The 18895-nt window shown below is 47.2% G+C and overlaps 1 protein-coding gene across 8 annotated transcripts in view; it reads left to right on the forward strand.

Annotated features, from left to right (window-relative positions):
- The window catches only part of ABCC6 (ATP binding cassette subfamily C member 6), an 86703-nt gene that overhangs the window by 53860 nt on the left and 13948 nt on the right, over positions 1 to 18895 (forward strand). For 7 of the 8 annotated variants that reach the window (XM_064362457.1, XM_064362463.1, XM_064362459.1 and 4 more), the window contains 6 exons: positions 990 to 1197; positions 4890 to 5200; positions 7910 to 8109; positions 9508 to 9634; positions 11596 to 11697; positions 12208 to 12354. In XM_064362457.1, coding sequence (XP_064218527.1) covers positions 990 to 1197; positions 4890 to 5200; positions 7910 to 8109; positions 9508 to 9634; positions 11596 to 11697; positions 12208 to 12354 — 1095 coding nt within the window. The remainder of the gene's footprint in view (positions 1 to 989; positions 1198 to 4889; positions 5201 to 7909; positions 8110 to 9507; positions 9635 to 11595; positions 11698 to 12207; positions 12355 to 18895) is intronic. The other variant, XR_010337350.1, reaches the window with a different exon arrangement.

The raw sequence follows: 18895 nt of genomic DNA on the forward strand, positions 1-18895 counted from the left end.
CCCACCCTCTATCCATCCCACCCACTCACCTATGCATCTCACCCACTCACCTATCCATCCCACCCACCATCTATCCATCCCACCCACTCATCTATCCATCCCACCTATTCATTTATTCATCCCATCCATTCACACACGTCCTCCTTTATCCATCCTAACAATACATACCAACCATTCCCTCACCTATGCATCTGTCTGTTCAGCTGTTCATCCATTCATTGATCATTCCATCCATTCATTCACTTACTCATCCACACACCTACCTACCTACCTACCCACTCACTCATTTATTCACCCACCCCCTCATTCATCCAGCAAACGTGTGCACAATACCCACTATGTGCCAAGCTAAGTCTGGTAGAGATTGGATACTAGTGAGGATAGACAGACAGCAAATAATTAGGCTAATAAGCTATATCTGATAACAATAAGTGCTGTAAAGGAAATAAGAAGGGGCACAGTCGCTCATGCCTGTAATCCCAGCACTTTGGGGGGCTGAGGCGGCTGATCACGAGGTCAGCAGTTCGAGACCAGCCTGGCCAGCAAAACCCCATCTCTACTAAAACTACAAGAAAAATTAGCCAGGTGTGTTGGCGGGCACCTGTCATCCCAGCTACTTGGGAGACTGAGGCAGAAGAATCGCTTGAACCTGGGAGGCAAAGGTTGCAGTGAGCTGAGATCGTGCCACTGCACTCCAGCCTAGTGACAGAGCAAGACTCTGTCTCAAAAAAAGAAAAAAGAAAAGGAAAAAAATATGAATGCTAGCTCATTGGGGATTGTGTAGGAGATGGGGGTTGTAAGGCTAGCCGGGTCCTGTAGGGGTGAGAGGGAGCTCCTGGTGGGAGGCACAGAGGAAGAACCCATGAGGTCTGCCTGGTGGTTCCCTCTGCCCATTGGCATGTTTTCTGGGAGACTCGCCTGGCCTTGCCTCAACTCACCCCTCCCGCTGGGGGCGCTCTCTGCCTCCCTTTCCCTCCTGTGTGCTACAGGTGAAGGCTGCAGTGCACCTGGCCTACCTGCGGGCCGTGGGCACCCCCCTCTGCCTCTATGCACTCTTTCTCTTCCTCTGCCAGCAAGTGGCCTCCTTCTGCCGGGGCTACTGGCTGAGCCTGTGGGCGGACGACCCCACAGTGGGTGGGCAGCAGACGCAGGCAGCCCTTCGTGGCGGGATCTTCGGGCTCCTCGGCTGTCTCCAAGGTACGCCTCACCCCCTCCTCCAGCTCCACCGAGGGCTGCTCCTCATCCCCCCATCCAGCTCCACCGAGGGCTGCTCCTCATCCCCTCCTCCAGCTCCACTGAGGGCTGCTCAGGGCTCCTTGGCCCCGCCCCTCCCTGGGTCCCCTCTGGAACAACTGTGCAAAATGTCCAGGGTCCAAGCAAAGATCAGTGTCCTTAAGATGATGCTGGAGGGAACGGGGAGGACAGGGCACATCCCTCCTTTTCTCGAACCTTCAGAACCTCCCCCAGTCCCTCCCCACTAGCAGAAGGCAGCTCCAGGGCCTGCCTGCTGGTGGCTTTCAGTGCCTGTCCCCAAACCTCCAGACCCTCCCTAACAGGTGCATCACCGCTATCACTCTATCTTCTCCTTGTTAAAAATGGAAATACTTACAGAAATACTTGTAGATTGACATGCAGTTCCAGGAAATAAGGCAGCTAGCTACCTTGTGCAGTCTGCCCAGTTTCTCCCAGTGGAGATATTTTGCAAAATGATAGTAAAGTATCACACAAGGCCGGGTACGGTGGCTCACACCTATAATTCCAGCACTGTGGGAGGCCAAGGAGGGCGGATCACAAGATCAGGAGATGGAGACCATCCTGGCCAACATGGTGAAACCCTGTTTCTACTAAAAGCAAGAACTAGCTGGGTGTGGTGGTAGACACCTGTAATCCCAGCTCCCGCTACTCGGGAAGTTGAGGCAAGAGAATTGCTTGAACCCAGGAGGCAGAGGTTGCAGTGAGCCAAGATTGTGCCACTGTAGTCCAGCCTGGCCACAGAGCAAGACTCCATCTCAAAAAAACAACAAAAAAAGTATCACACATAAAGGATAACGAAACTCATCAATCCATGGATCTCATTGATTCATTCATTTATTAACAGTCTCATTCTGCCACCCAGGCTGGAGTACAGTGGCATGATCTCTTCTCACTGTAACCTCTGCCTCCCAGGTTCAAGCAATTCTCCTGCCTCAGCTTCCCGAGTAGCTGGGAGCTGGGATTATACGTGTGTACCACCATGCCTGGTTAATTTTTGTATTTTTAGTAGAGACGGGGTTTCACCATGTTGGCCAGGCTGGTCTCGAACTCCTGACCTCAAATGATCTGCCCGCCTTAGCCTCCCAAAGTGCTGGGATTACAGGCATGAGCCCCCGCGCTTGGCCTCATGGATTTCCTGATTTCCCCAGTTTTACTTGCATGTGTGTGTGTGCATGTTTGCCTCTGTGCAGTTGTATCTGGTTTGGGCTCCTGCCCAAATGTGGTTGACATTTGAGATACTTAACAACCCCCTCACCACCAGGTGCTCTCATGTGGCCCTTTTACAACCACACCCACATTCCTCCTGCCTCCCCCACACCATCCCTAACACCTGATTCTTCTGTTAATATGTGGCCTGGCTCAAGGGATTCACGGGAGTGCACATGTGAGTTTGGCTTCTTATTTATTTATTCACACACACACACACACACACACACACACACACACACACACACACAGACTGTCTGGCTTTGTCACCCAGGCTGGAGTGCAGTGGTGCAAACTTGGCTCGCTGCAACCTCCGCCTCCTGGGCTCAAGCGATCCTCCTACTTCAGCCTCCCGAGTAGCTGGGACTGCATGTACATCCCACCATGCCTGGCTAATTTTTTTTTTTTTTTTTATAGAGACAGGATTTGGCACGATGCCCAGGGTGGTCTCAAACTCCTGGGCTCAGGCAGTCCTCTGCCTAAGCCTCCCAAAGTGTTGGCATTACAGGCATGAGCCACCATGTCCAGCCTGGCTTCATCTTTAAAGGACAGCTGCCTCACTCCCATGTTGATTTCTCCTCATTCACTGGGTGACCTTGGCCACATCACCAAAATGCTGTGAGCCTGTACCCTCCTCTATAAAATGGGTGTGCCAGGACTCAACTTGAGGACTCTTCTAATCCTAACAACCTGGAGACCTGCCCGCCACAACTGCATGTACAGTGGAATACTCAAGATGAATGGCTACTGAACCAAGAGGAAATGAGGGCTTGTCAGAGTCTGCTGAGCCCTGGAATTAACCCAGATCCTCATGTGGGTGGCAAATGGCCCTTTCAAAATCCTTCCACTGCCATCCCTCATTTGATAGCTAAGGGCAAGACTTACTCTCCCTTAAAGATGGAGAGACTGGAGCCAAGAGAGAGAAATTGGTTATGACTCTTTTGAATACAAAGAATAAAAAAATCAGCTCCAGCCCAGGCACAGTGGCTCACATCTGTAATCTCAGCACTTTGGGAGGCCGAGGTGAGCAGATCACTTGAGGTCAGGAGTTTGAGACCAACCTGGTCAACGTGGTGAAACCCCATCTCTACTAAAAATACAAAACTTAGCCAGGCATGCTGGCAGTGCCTGTAATCCCAGCTACTTGGGAGGCCGAGGCAGGAGAATTGCTTGAACCTGGGAGGTGGAGGCTGCAGTGAGCTGAGATTGCACCACTGCACTGCGGCCTGGGCAACAGAGCAAGACTCCATCTCAAAAAAAGAAAAAATCAGCTCCAATTCAAAGTGATTTAAGCAACAAGAGAATTGATTGGCTCATAGGGCGAGTATGCATAGGGTTCTGGCTTCAGGTATAGCTGGATATAGGGGTCCAAACAAAAAATCACTTCATTTCCCTCCCCTGTGACAGCTTCCTGTCCAGCTCAGCTGCTCTCTCTGGTGGCAAGATGATACCCCACAGCTCCAGCCTGGCCACCTCTAATAACCAAGTACTAGCAAAGTCTCAGGTCTCCCTGTCATTGGCTGGACTTGGGTTATGCACTCATCTCTGAACCAAGTTCAGTGGTTTGGATTAGCCATGGGTGAAATTTACCCCGCTCCAGAGGAGAAGTTAGTCCCACCCCAAGCATATAGATTAGCACTGGGAGGAAAGATGTACCTTTTTCTCCTAGGACTACTGCAAAACCAATCGCCACAAACTTGGGAGCCCAGCATAGCTGAAATTTGTTCTGTCACAGTTCTGAGGCCTGAAGTCTAAAATCAAGGTGTCAGCTGGGTTAACGTCTTATGGAGGTTCTGAGGGAGAACCCCCCAGGCTTCTCTCCTGGTTTCCTGTGGTCACCAGAAGTCCCCGGCATTCCTTGGCTTGTAGATGTGTCCTCTAATCTGTGCCGCGATCTTCACATCTCCTGCTCTGTGTCTCTCAGTATCCTCTAGTAGTCTTATACAAATGGCAGTCATTGAATTTAGGACCCATCCAAAATGAGTTTTGGGGGATACTCTTCAATCCATTACATCAAGAAACAAGCAGAGTCTGGGTGCAGTGGCTCATGCCTGTCATCTCAGGCCAAGGCAGGCAGATCACTTGATCCCAGGAGTTCGAGACCAGCCTGGACACATAGCAAGATCCCATCTCTACAAAAAATACCCAAAATTAGCCAGTGTTGGGGTATACATCTGTGGTCCCAGCTACTCAGAGGCTGAGGCAGGAGAATAAATTGAGTCCAGGAGGTCAAGGCTGCAGTGAGCCATGATCATGCTACTGTACTTCAACATGAGTGACAGAGTGAGACCCTGTCAAAAAATATCTAGTAGGGTGGTTAAACCATAAGATGGCCGCCACAAGGTAGCGGGGGAGACCCCTGCAAGGCCCCACGGGGATGCTCCTGAGGGTCTGCAGCCTTCATGCTCTTACGTCCTCTCCCTCCCCAGCCATCGGGCTATTTGCCTCCATGGCCGCGGTGCTCCTAGGTGGGGTCCGGGCATCCAGGTTGCTCTTCCAGAGGCTTCTGTGGGATGTGGTGCGATCTCCCATCAGCTTCTTTGAGAGGACTCCCATCGGCAACCTTCTGAACCGCTTCTCCAAGGAGACGGACACGGTGGACGTGGACATCCCAGACAAACTCCGGTCCCTGCTGATGTACGCCTTTGGACTCTTGGAGGTCACCCTGGTGGTGGCAGTGACTACTCCACTGGCCATTGTAGCCATCCTGCCATTGTTTCTCCTCTACGCTGGGTTTCAGGTATGGAGAAGTCAGGGAGGCTTCTGGGACCAGCTGAGGTCAACTCAGCCAGTCCCCTGTCTCTGGGGAAGACTCCATATATGAGGTTTCACCCAGCTGGGCATCTAGGGGTTGTTCCTAGAATTCCCAGGGACAGAGACACTACAGTCTTTCTGATGTCTCCACTAGTCTCTGCCTCTCATAGTTCTTTTTTTTAGAGACAGAGTCCTGCTCTTCTGCCCAGGCTGAAGTGCAGAGGTGATCATAGCTCACTGCAGCCTTGAACTCTTGGGCTTAAGTGATCCTCCTACCTCAGCCTCTCCAGTAGGTGGGACTACAGACACGTGCCACCATGCCTGGCTAATTTTTAAATTTATTTTTGTAAAGACAGTGTCACACCATGTTGCCCAGGCTGGTCTCAAATTCCCAGCCTCAAGTGATCCTCCCACCTTGGCCTCCCAAAATTCTGGGATTACAGGCATGAGCCACTGTGCCTCATGGCACAATTAAATACCAAGGGCCAGAGCTCTTCATGTGTAATGTTTTTACATTATATCCTGCTGCCATTGCCTCCTCTCCAATTATCTGGAGGCCAGGTCTCAAAGGCTATTAAGCTAGATTCTTTCAGTTGCTGGGACCAGAGACCAACTAAAATGAGCTTAACCAAAAGAACAGAATGTAATGGTTTACATTCCTAGGGTGCGTGGGCCCAGCTGTTATCAGGACACAGTGACTCTCTCCATATCCTCACTCAGTGCTTCTCAAGGTGTAGGCCCCAGGATCAGCAGTAGTATCACCTGGGGACTGGTTAGCCAGGTACACTCTTAGGCCCCAGCCCAGGCCTACTGACTCAGATACTCTGTGGGTTGGCCTGTTAATCTAGGTTTTAATTAACCTTCCAAGTAATTCTGATGGACATGAATATTTAGGAGCCACTGGCTTACCCCGTTTGGTCTAATTTTGTACATGCTCTCTTTCCAAGGCAGGTCTGATGGCCACTAGCCATCATATCATCTCACTTCAGCAATTCAACATGTAAAAAAATGTTTCTCCAGCTCAGTAGTCATATAGGAATCCCAGGGAACATTCTGATGGGCCCTTTTTGGATCATGTGTCCATCTCTGAACTCATCACAGTAACTGAATAAATAGTAGAGTCTGATAGGCTAGGCTGTGTCATGTGACCACTTCTCTGATCAGGTCCCATATTGACAATACCCAACCCAGCCCCTTCCCATAGGAAACCAGAAGTAGAAGAAAACATGGTAGTCAGATAAAAACCATGACTAGGGCCAGGGGTGGTAGCTCACACCTGTAAAACCAGCACTTTGGGGCCAGGCACAGTGGGTTGTGCCTGTAATCTCAGCACTTTAGGAGGCTGAGGTGAGTGGAACATAATGTCAGGAGTTCAAGACCAGCCTGACCAACAAGGTGAAACCCCATGTCTACTAAAAATACAAAAATTAGCTGGGCATGGTGGTGCACCCCTATAATCCCAGCCACTTGGGAGGCTGAGGCAGGACAATTGGTTGAACTCATGAGGTGGAGGTTGCAGTGAGCTGAGATCACGCCACTGCACTAGCCTGAGTGACAGAGTGAGACTTCATTTCAAAAAAACAAAAAAACAGGACTTTGCGAGGCTGAGGTGGGCAGATCATTTGAGACCAGCTTGGCTAATGTGAAAACCTGTCTCTACTAAAAATACAAAATTAGCTGGCGTAGTGGCACACGCCCATAATTCCAGCTTCTTGGGAGGCTGAGGAGGCAGGATTGCTTGAACTCGGGAGGCAGAGGTTGCAGTGAGCTGGGATTGTGCCACTGCACTCCAGCCTGGGCAACAGAGTGAGACTGAATCTCAAAAGACAAAAACCAAAAACCCATGGCTGCCACTGTCCCCCACAACTGTCCTAGGCCTTCTCTAAGTCCACTTGACTCCGATGATGGGCTGTTTCTCTGTCTCAAGCTTTGGAGTCAAGCAGAGATGGGTTTGAATCCAGACTCTGCCACTTAATGTGGAGCTCAGGACAGCTGCTGAATCCCCAGAGCCTCAGATGTTCTCACCATTAACTGATGAATGACAGGAATGTGACTCTGCAATGAATGAAACATTGTAAAAAGCCTGGTACTCACAGCTTGGGTGTTCAGCAAATTCAGTTCCTCTCTGCCTGCCTGTCTGCCAGCTGCACCCAACCTGCAGCTGCAAACCAGATCACACAGACTTTCTGTGCATCCCCTGGCATGTAACCCTGGGGTTACATGAGTGAAACTGACTTGGCCATCTGTCTTCATTTCCCCTTAAAGTTTTGTTCTCCCAATGACCAGCCCTAAATGTAGTTGACCTCAGTGCTGGGAAGTGAAACACTTAAACTAAATTGGTGGTTTCTCAACCTCGGCTGTTCATTAGAATCATCTGCAAGGCTGTCTAAACAGCACTAAAGTCAAGGTGACATTGCCAGAGATTCTGATTCAGTCATTCTGGGGTGGGGCATTAGAGGTTTGTGAAGCTCCCCATGTAATTTTCAAAAAAAAACCATAGAATTCTGATTCTGTTAAAAAAAAAAAAAAAAAAAAAAGGAAACCCAGAGAGGGCAAGCAACTAGCCCAAGGTCACACAGCAAGGTGGTAACAGAGCCTGGTCTGGAACCCTGTACTTGGGGCTCTCTCTGCTTCTGGAAACTACCTCTCTATGCCCGTGGCTTCTCCTCTCCCCTCTCGCATCCTTCCTTCTCAGAGCCTGTATGTGGTTAGCTCATGCCAGCTGAGACGCTTGGAGTCAGCCAGCTACTCGTCTGTCTGCTCCCACATGGCTGAGACATTCCAGGGCAGCACAGTGGTCCGGGCGTTCCGAACCCAGGGCCACTTCGTGGCTCAGAACAATGCTCGCGTGGATGAAAGCCAGAGGATCAGTTTTCCGCGACTAGTGGCTGACAGGTAGGAAGAGCCAGGGCAGAGAAGATCGTGTAATTCATCCATATCCTCAGAGGGTGAGACCTGAGGTCATATTGTTTGGCTAGAGAGGTCACCTAGAGAGTGGGGGACATAGTCAAGGCTAGATCCTACAGGCAGTCTCTTGGTTCTGACTGTGGGCAGATGGAACATGACTGAGAGGTTCCCAACAGCAGGTGAGCAGTAGGTACAGGAAGAAGCTTCTGTTGCCAGGCAACTGGATCAGCTTCTTTTGCCTTGGTGATAAAGCAGCCATACAAGCATCCTCAGCTATCTTTAGATACTAAGCAAGAACAAGAACACAAGTTTAAGAACAGATAAACGCAGGTTCAAATCCCAGCTCTGCCACTAACCAACTGGTTGATTTCAGGCAAGTTATTATAACCTCTCTGAGCCTCATTTGTCAGACAGGGATCATGCTCATGGAGTGGATGTGAGGATTAAATACAGACACTCATAGATAAGACTTGTAACCTGCTTACTGCATGCTTGGCACTGTTCTGAGCAACCTATGTGGATTAATGTATTTAATTCTGCTAACAACTTCAGGCAGAAACTGTTTTATGCATGATAAACCCTAGGCACAGAGAGGTTTGGAAACTTGTCCAAGGTCACACAGCTAATGCCAAAGAGTCAGGATTTGAATCCAGGCAGTCTGGTACCAGAGGGTGGAGAGGGTTAAGTACACACGAGGTACTCAATACATGTCAAGTCCTTTTCCCTTTCTACTAAGGTCCCCAGCCAGCTGGGGCTGTGTCGCAGTCCATCTTCACACTGCTATAAAAAACTACCTGAAACTGGGTGATTTATAAAGAAAGGAAGGTTTAATTTACAGTTCCACGTGGCTGGGGAGGCCTCAGGAAATTTACAATCATGGCAGAAGGGGAAGCAAGGCATGTCTTACACGGCGGCAGGCAAGAGAAGGCACAGAGGGGAACTGCCGCACCCTTTTAAATAATCAGATCTCACGAGAACTCACTCACCATCAGGAGAACAACCTGGGGAAAACCGCCCCCATGATCCAATCACCGTCCACCAGATCCCTCCCTTCACACGTGGGGATTACAATTTGAGATGAGATTTGGGTGGGGATACAGGGGAATGGCGGGTGGATGTGGCTGGGTGAGTTCCAGGGACAGAAAAGCAGCCACACAGGGAAGCTCTATGGAGCACCGAGAGTACCCCATACCCGGAGCTGAACTCAGTCAAGACAGGACAGTGTCATCTTCCTCTACTCCCTGAGCCAGGATGGGGCCTTGCATGTGGAGGCCATTGCTGGGAGCCCTGTGGGTACAATGCTGGCATGACCAGTCCTTGTGCCCAGAGAAGCATCTCCCTGCAGATGAGAGTTCCCACTCACCCCACTGTTGCCTCCCATTGCAGGTGGCTTGCGGCCAACGTGGAGCTCCTGGGGAATGGCCTGGTGTTCGCGGCTGCCACGTGTGCTGTGCTGAGCAAAGCCCACCTGAGTGCCGGCCTTGTGGGCTTCTCTGTCTCTGCTGCCCTCCAGGTACTCCCCACACCCCCAAACTGGGCTTAGGGGACAGACAGAGGCAGAGACCATCAGACCCCTGCCAGTGAGACCTTCAAAGACCCCAAGTCCAAACCACTAAGGGGTCTGGAGTCCCTCCGCCAAGGAGGGACACACAGCTCCACAAAAGCCAGACTCAGCCAAGGTGACCTTGCAACCTTGGGCAAGAGTCTTTCATCGTGGAGTCTCAGTGTGCTCCTTGGAAAAATAGGCCAGTAATCCCATCACTTCTGATGTTATAAAGACTAGTTGAGATGGAGAATATCCTGTGGAGGACATTTCTAGGGCATTGTTAACTTTTTTTTTTTTAAAGAGAGAGTCTCTGTCACTCAGGCAGTGGTGCAGTCTCGGCTTACTGCAACCTCTGCCTCCTGGGTGCAAGCAATTCTCATGCCTCAGCCTCCCAAGTTGCTGGGATTACAGGCATAAGCCACTACGCTTGGCTATTTTTTAGTATTTCTAGTCAAGATGGGGTTTCATTATGTTGGCCAGGCTAGTCTCCAGCTTCTGTGCTCAAGTGATCCACCCACCTCTGCCTCTCAAAGTGCTAGGATTACAGGCATGAGCCACCGTGCCCGGCCACATTTTGTTAACTATTAATAACAGTATGTAATGTCAGTTCGTGACATCTGTGAAAAAAATGTGTACATACACATGTCAGCATTCGTAATGGGGGTGGCGCTATTCTAAGAGCTTTATACAATTTTGTTCATTTTGGTTTGTTGTTGTTTGAGACAGGATCTCATTTTGTTACCCAGGCTTGAGTGCAGTGATGTGATCTTGGCTCACTGCAGTCTCCATCTCCAGGCTCAAGGGATTCTCCCACCTCACTTTGCCAGTTAGCTGGGACTACAGGCGTGCACCACCATGCCTGACTAATGTTTTTTGTTTTTTTTTTTTAAGAAACGGTTACACCGTGTTGCTCAGCCTGGTCTCAAACTCTAGGTTCAAATGGTCTGCCTGCCTCAGCCTCCCAAAATGCTAAGATTATAGGTGTGAGCCACCATGCCCTGCGGTTTTGGTTTAAGACAAGGTCACACCCTGTCACTCAGACTGGAGTGCAGTGACGTGATCACAGCTTGCTGCAGCCTCCAACTCCTGGGGTCAATCTTCCCATCTTGGCCTTCCAAAAAGCTGGCATTATAGGCATGGGCCACAGTGGACAAGAGCTTTATAAATCTTAACTCACTTAATCCTGCCCACAACCCCACCAGAGGTACCATCATTATCCTCATTTTACAGTCGAGGCTGCTAAGCTTAGGGATGAAGTAAGAGGCTGGAGCATGTTGGGTGGGGGGTGGGGGCATTTTCCTGCTACATCCAGAAAGGCCTCTCTGAGGAGGTGACTTAGGAGGAAGTGAGATAACAGCAGGAGAAAAAGCCCTGGGAGTTGAAGGTTCATCCCTGGTGTGTTAGAGGAACAGCAGGAAAGCGGGTGTGGCTGGAGAGGGTAGGCGAAGGCAGGGGTGCTGGGAGACAAGATTGGGGACAGGATGGCAGGGCTAGAGCTGGTAATGGCTCACAGGAAGGAGTTTGGAGCAGTTTCAAGTGTCATGGGAAATCAGTAGCCACCTGGTCACTGTGGGGAAGCTGTCAGAATGGAATCAGTGACCCTGGGTCCTGCTGGGTGTCCTTGAGGGGGGCCACACACCCTCTCTGGTTCTGTCTTCCCACCTGCATCAAGGCAGTTTGTACAGGCTGATGTCTGAGAGCTGCTTTTTGCTCTGCCTGCTCTGGTTCTACTGAAGGAAGGGGAGGGACCTGTTGGTTGCATCCAAATCCCAATTCCCCGGGTCCAGGTCCTCAGACTGCCCCATTCCTGCCTCCCCTCTTTGCTCCCCTGAGTCTGGCCTCCCAGCAAAGGCTGGGAAACCAGGGGGGCTGATGCAAGCCCTCAAGTGGCCTTGCCAAACCCAGCCTGAGATGCCTTCTTGCACCAGGTGACCCAGACACTGCAGTGGGTTGTTCGCAACTGGACGGACCTAGAGAACAGCATCGTGTCAGTGGAGCGGATGCAGGACTATGCCTGGACACCCAAGGAGGTGATGGGTGGGGAGGTGGGGAGGGGGTCCCAGCAGGAACATATCGGGGGACAGTGGGTCCCTGTTGACGTCTGCTGCAGGCTTTGGAGCTTGCACCCTCTTCTCCCCGACTCAACCCCACCACTATAGGTCAGAGTCACAGACAGGGTGTCAGCAGTGGTTAGGAGCAAAGGTTTGGAGCGAGGTCAAATCTTGGTTCCTTTGCTTCTGAGCTTGAGGAAAGCTGATCACCTATGGGAGTGGCAGGGACCGTGAGGAACAACACTGCAACAGCAGTGTAGCTGCAACATGATAGTAACATAACGGCAACAGCAACATGATGGCAACATTCCAGCAACATGATAGTAACACATCCCATGCCCGCCCTTGTTGAATTCCCATAACCCTGTAAAACAGGAATAAATATGTCCATTTTGCAGAAGAGAAAACTGAAGCTGAGAGAGCTGGACCATCTTGTGTGAAGTCTTAGAGGAAGGCTGCCCTCTCACTCAGTGTCCCCTCCTGCTCCAGGCTCCCTGGAGGCTGCCCACGTGTTCAGCTCAGCCCCCCTGGCCTCATGGTGGGCAGATCGAGTTCCGGGACTTTGGGCTAAGATACCGACCTGAGCTCCCACTGGCTGTGCAGGGCGTGTCCTTCAAGGTCCACGCAGGAGAGAAGGTGAGTGGTTGTCTCACAACGTCCTCTTCATGGAGTTCAGGCCAAAGGACTCCAGCCAGGCCCTAAACCCTGGGCACCAGCTGACTCCTCAGTGTCCCAGCCTCAGGTCCCCTAGCTTTCAGACCTATTACTCCCCACACAGAAGTCCTCACCTTCCCCAAACCTGCTTCCATCTTGTGATTTCCTCAGCCACCTTGGTGTCCTCAGATAAGGAAGCAAGTCCCTGACTTTCTTCTTCCTTTAACGTTAACCCAGCACCTAATATGTGCTGGGCAGTGTGTTAAATGCTCAAAGGACATTTTCCAGTTTGCACAAATGGGTTATTGGCTTTGCTGTGGGAGGTGTTGTGAAAATCACTTCATAGTTCTGTCTCAGTTTTCCCATCTGTAAAATGAGACTGGTAATACTGATCTTTGAGTTGTTGTGAAGTTTGAGTTAACACATAAAAAATGCTTGGCTCATACAAAGTGCTCCAGAAATGTTTACTAATGCTTTTATTATTTGCATTTTTACTCTCACGACAAACATATAAGGGAGATGCTAGTACTATCCCATTTACAGAGGCCTCATTGGACCCCTTTACTGAATGCCTTTCCTCCCTGCCTCTGAAACTACAGAGGCTTCCTCCCGTCCCCTCCTTGTCCCCGATGCCCACTTCCTACTCGAGGTTTCCAGTGGATCCTGTCTCACCAGCTCCAATCTGGTCTCTTGTGATTTTTAAAAATTAGATCTTTTTTTTTATTATTATACTTTAAGTTCTGGAGTACACGTGCAGAACATGCAGGTTTGTTTCATAGGTATACACATGCCATGGTGGTTTGCTGCATCCGTCACCCTGTCATCTACATTAGGTATTTTTCCTAATGCTATTCCTCTCCTAGCCCCCCACCCTCTGACAGGCCCGTGTGTGTGATGTTCCCCTCCCTGTGTCCATGCGTTCTGATTGTTCAACACCCACTTAGGAGTGGGAACAGGCGGTGTTTGGTTTTCTGTTCTTCTGTCAGTTTGCTGAGAATTATGGTTTCCAGCTTTATCCATGTCCCTGCAAAAAACATGAACTCATCATTTTTTATGGCTGCATAGTATTCCATGGTATATATGTGCCACATTTTCTTTTTCCAGTCTATCATTGACTGGCATTTGGGTTGGTTCCAAGTCTTGGCTATTGTGAACAGTGCCACAATAAATATATGTATGCATATGTCTTTATAGTATAACGATTTATAATCCTTTGGGTATACACCCAGTAATGGGATTGCCGGGTCAAATGGTATTTCTAGTTCTAGGTCCTTGAGAAATCGCCACACAGTTTTCTGCAATGGTGGAACTAATTTACACTCTCACCAACAGTGTAAAAGCATTCCTGTTTCTCCACATCCTCTCCAGCATCTGTCTCCTGATTTTTTAATGATCGCCATTCTAACTGGCGTGAGATGATATCTCAATGTGGTTTTGATATGCATTTCTCTAATGACCATTGATGATGAGCTTTTTTTCGTATGTTTATTGGTCACATAAATGTCTTCTTTTGAGAAGTGTCTGTTCATATCCTTCACCCACTTTTTGATGGGGTTGTTTTTTTCTTGAAAATTTGTTTAAGTTGTTTGTAGATTCTGGATATTGGCCCTTTGTCAGATGGGTAGATTGCACATTTTTTTTCCCTTCTGTTGGTTGCCAGTTCACTCTAATGATAGGTTCTTTTACTGTGCAGAAGCTCTTAGGTTTACTTAGATCCCATTTGTCTATTTTGGGTTTTGTTGTTCTAGTCATGAAGTCCTTGCCCATGCCTATGTCCTGAATGGTATTGCCTAGGCTTTCTTCTAGAATTTTTATGGTGTTAGGTCTTATGTTTAATCCCTCTGGAGTTAATTTTTGTAACAGGTGTAAGGAAGGGATTCAGTTGAGCTTCTGCATATGGCTAAGCCAGTTTTTCCAGCATCATTTATTATATAGAGAATCCTTTCCCCATTGCTTTTGTCTGGTGTGTCAAAGATCAGATGTTTATATATGTGTGGAGTTATTTCTGAGGCCCCTGTTCTATTTCATTGATCTGCATCTCTGTTTTGGTACCAGTACCATGCTGTTTTTATTACTGTAACCTTGTAGTACAGTTTGAAATCAGGTAGCATGATGCCTCCAGCTTTGTTTTTTTTCTGCTTAGGATTGTCTTGGCTATGCAGGCTCTGTTTTGGTTCCATATGAAGTTTAAGGTGGTTTTTTCCCAATTCTGTGAAGAAGGTCAATGGTAGCTCGATGGGGATAGCACTGAATCTATAAATTACTTTGCGCACTATGGCCATTTTCACGATGCTAATTCTTCCAAACCATGAACATGGAATGTTTTTCCATCTGTTTGTGTCCTCTGTTATTTCCTTGAGCAGTGGTTTCTAGTTCTCCTTGAAGAGGTCCTTCACATCTCTTTTTAGTTGTATACCTAGATATTTTATTCTCTTTGTAGAAATTGTGAATGGGAGTTCATTCATGATTTGGCTCTTTGTCTGTTATGGGGTATAGGAATGCTAGTGATTTTTGCACATTGATTATGTATCCGGAGACTTTGCTCAAGTTGCTTATTGCTTATCAGCTTAAGGAGATTTTGGGCTGAGACGATGGGCTTTTCTAAATATACAATCATGTCATCTGCAAATAGAAACAATGTAACTTCTTCTTTTCCTAATTGAATACCCTTTGATTGCTGTGGGCAGAACTTCAAATATTATGTTGAACAGTAGTGGTGAGAGAGGGCATCCTTGTCTTGTGCCAGTTTTCAAAGGGAATGCTTCCAGTTTTTGCCCATTCAGTATGATATTGGCTGTGGGTTTGTCATAAATAGCTCTTACTATTTTGGGATATGTTCCATCAATACCTGGTTTATTGAGACTTTTTAGCATAAAGGGCTGTTGAATTTTGTTGAAGGCCTTCTCTGCATCTATTGAGATAATCATGTGGTTTTTGTCTTTGGTTCTGTTTATGTGATGGATTATGTTTATAGATTTGTGTATATTGAACTAGTCTTGCATCCCAGGGATGAAGCTGATTTGATTATGATGGATAAGCTTTTTGATGTGCTGTTGGATTCGGTTTGCCAGTATTTTATGGAGGATTTTTGCATTAATGTTCATCATGGATATTGGCCTGAAATTTTCTTTTTTAGTTATGTCTCTGCCAGGTTTTGGTATAAGGATGATGTTGGTCTCAAAATGAGTTATACAGGATTCCCTCTTTTTGTACTGTTTGGAACAATTTCAGAAGGAATGGTACCAGCTCCTCTTTGTACCTCTGGTAGAATTCGGCTGTGAACTCATCTGGGCCTGCACTTTTTATTCAGTTGGTAGGCTATTAATTGCTGCCTCAATTTCAGACCTTGTTTGGTGTATTCAGTGATTCAACTTCTTCCTGGTTAGTTTGGGAGGGTGTAAGTGTTCAGGAATTTATACATTTCTTCTAGATTTACTGGTTTATTTGCATAGAAGTATTTGTAGTAATCTCTGATGGTAGTTTGTATTTCTGTGGGATCAGTGGTGACATTCCCTTTATCATTTTTTATTGCATCTATTTGATTCTTCTCTCTTTCCTTCTTGATTAGTCTGGTTAGTGGTCTATTTTGTTTGTTTCTTTTTTTTTTTTTTAAACTCCTGAATTTATTTTTTTTTGAAGGGTTTGTGTCTCTATCTCCTTCAGTTCTGCTCTGATCTTAGTTATTTCTTGTCTTCTGCTAGCTTTTGAATTTGTTTGATCTTGCTCCTCTAGTTCTTTTAATCGTGTGTTAGGGTGTTGATTTTAGATTTCTCCTCATTTCTCTTTTGGGCATTTAGTGCTATAAATTTCCCTCTAGACACTGCTTTAAATGTGTCCCAGAGATTCTGATATGTTGTGTCTTCGTTCTTACTGGTTTCAAAGAACATATTTATTTCTGCCTTCATTTTATTATTTATCCAGTACTCATTCAGGAGCAGGTTGTTCAGTTTCCATGTAGTTGTGTGGTTTTGAGTGAGTTTCTTAATCCTGAGTTCTAATTTGATTGTACTGTGGTCTGAGAGACCGTTATGATTTCCCTTCTTTTGCATTTGCTAAGGAGCGCATTTTACTTCCAATTATGTGGTAAATTTTAGAATAAGTGTGATGTGGTGCTGAGAAAAAACATATATTCTGTGGATTTGGAATGGAGAGTTCTGTAGATGTCTATTAGGACTGCTTGGTCCAGATCCAAGTTCAAGTCCTGGATATCCTTGTTAATTTTCTGTCTTGATCTAATATTGACAGTGGGGTGTTAATGTCTCCCACTATTATTGTATGGAAGTCTAAGTTTCTTTGTAGATCAGTAAGAACTTGTTTTATGTATCTGGGTGCTCCTGTATTGGGTGCGTGTATATATATACCTATGTTAGCTTTTCTTATTGCATTGATCCCTTTACCATTATGTAATGCCCTTCTTTGTCTCTTTTAATCTTTGATAAAATAGATTTTAAAACAACAGACACTAGGAGTGCAATGCCTGCTTTTTTTTGCTCTCCATTTGCTTGGTAAATCTACTTCCATCCCTTTGAGCCTGTATCTTTGCACCTGAGATGGGTCTTCTGAATACAGCACACCAATTGGTCTTGACTTTTTATCCAATTTGCCAGTCTGTGTGTTATGATTGGAGCATTTAGCCCACTTACATTTAAGATTATTATTATTATGTGTGAATTTGATGCTGCCATTTTGATGCTAGCTGGTTGTTTTGCCCATTAGTTAATGTGGTTTCTTCATACTGTTGATGGTCTTTACAATTTGGTATGTTTTCACTGTGGCTGGCACTGGTTGTTCCTTTCCATGTTTAGTGCTTCCTTCAGGAGCTCTTGTAAGGCAGGCCTGGTGGTGATGAAATCTCTTAAAACAGTTGCTTGTCTGTAAAGGATTTTATTTCTCCTTCACTTATGAAGCTTAGTTTGACTGGATATGAAATTCTGGGTTGAAAATTCTTTTCTTTAAGGATGTTGAATATTGGCCCTCACTTTCTTCTGGCTTGTAGAGTTTCTGCAAGAGATCTGCTGTGAGTCTGATGGGCTTCCCTTTGTGGGTAACCCAACCTTTCTCTCGGTCTGCCCTTAGCAATTTTTTCTTCATTTCAACTCTGGTGAATCTAACAATTATGTGCCTTGGGGTTGCTCTTCTTGATGAATATCTTTGTGGTGTTCTATTTCCTGAATTTAAATGTTGGCCTGCCTTGCTAGGTTGGAGAGGTTCTCCTGGATAATATCCTGAAGAGTGTTTTCCAACTTGATTTCACTCTCTCCATCACCTTCAGATACACCGATCAAATGTAGATTTGGTCTATTCACATAATCCCATATTTCTTGGAGGCTTTGTTCATTTGTTTTCACTTTTTTCTCTCATCTTGCCTTCTTGCTTTATTTCATTGAGTTGATCTTCAATCTCTGATAGCCTTTCTTCCACTTGATCGGTTTGATTATTGAAACTTGTGTATGCTTCACGAAGTTCTCGTGGTGTTTTTCAGCTCCAGCAAGTCGTCTATGTTAGTCTCTACACTCGTTATTCTAGTTAGCATTTTGTCTCAACTTTTTTTTAAAGGTTTTTAGTTTCCTTGCATTGGGTTAGAACATGCTCCTTTAGCTTGGAGAAGTTTGTTATTACCCACCTTCTGAAGCCTGCTTCTGTCAATTTGTCACACTCATTCTCCATCCAGTTTTGTTCCCTTTCTGGTGAGGAGTTGAGATCCCTTGGAGGAGGAGAGGCATTCTGGTTTTTGGGAATTTCAGTTTTGCACTGGTTTCTTCCCGTCTTTGTGGATTTATCTATCTTTGGTCTTTGAAGTTGGTGACTTTTGGATGGGGTCTCTGAGTGGACGTCCTTTCTGTTGATGTTTCTTTTTGTTAGAAGGAAAACTAAGAGGCCTCTCTGCTGTAGGTCCACTCTAAACCCTGCTTGCCTGGGAACCACCCCTAGGGGCTGCAGAGCAGCAAAGATTGCTGCCTGTTCCTTCCTCTGGTAGCTTCGTCTCAGAAGGGCACCCACCAGATGACAGCCAGAGCTCTCCTGTATGAGGTATCTCCCAGTCAATATAAACAGGGTCAGGGAGCCACTTGAGGCAGTCTGTCCCTTATCAGAGCTCAGGCACTGTGCTGGGAGATCCATTGCTCCCTTCAGAGCTGCTGGGCAGGGACATTTAAGTCTGCTGAAGCTGAGCCCACAACTGCCCCTTGTCCCAGGTGCTCTATCCCAGGAAGGTGGGGGCTTTATTTATAAGTCCCTGATGAGCTGCTGCCTTTTTTCAGAGATGCCCTCCCCAGCAAGAAGGGAGTCTAGTGACAGTCTCCCTGCAGAGGCCTTGCTGAGCCGCTGTTGGCTCTGCCCAGTTGCTGTGTAAATTTCCTTGTGACTTTCTTTACACAGGTGAGGTTAAAACCAACTACCCAAGCTGCAACAATGGCAGATGCCCCTCCCCCTACCAAGTTCAAACATCCGAGGTCGAGCTCAGACTGCTGTGCTGGCTGTGAGAATTTCAAGCCAGTGGATCTTAGCTTGCTGGTCTTCTTGG

Source organism: Aotus nancymaae, unplaced genomic scaffold (genome assembly GCF_030222135.1).
Source record: "Aotus nancymaae isolate 86718 unplaced genomic scaffold, 86718_ANA_hifiasm-v0.15.2.pri h1tg000049l, whole genome shotgun sequence".
Lineage (NCBI taxonomy): Eukaryota > Metazoa > Chordata > Mammalia > Primates > Aotidae > Aotus > Aotus nancymaae.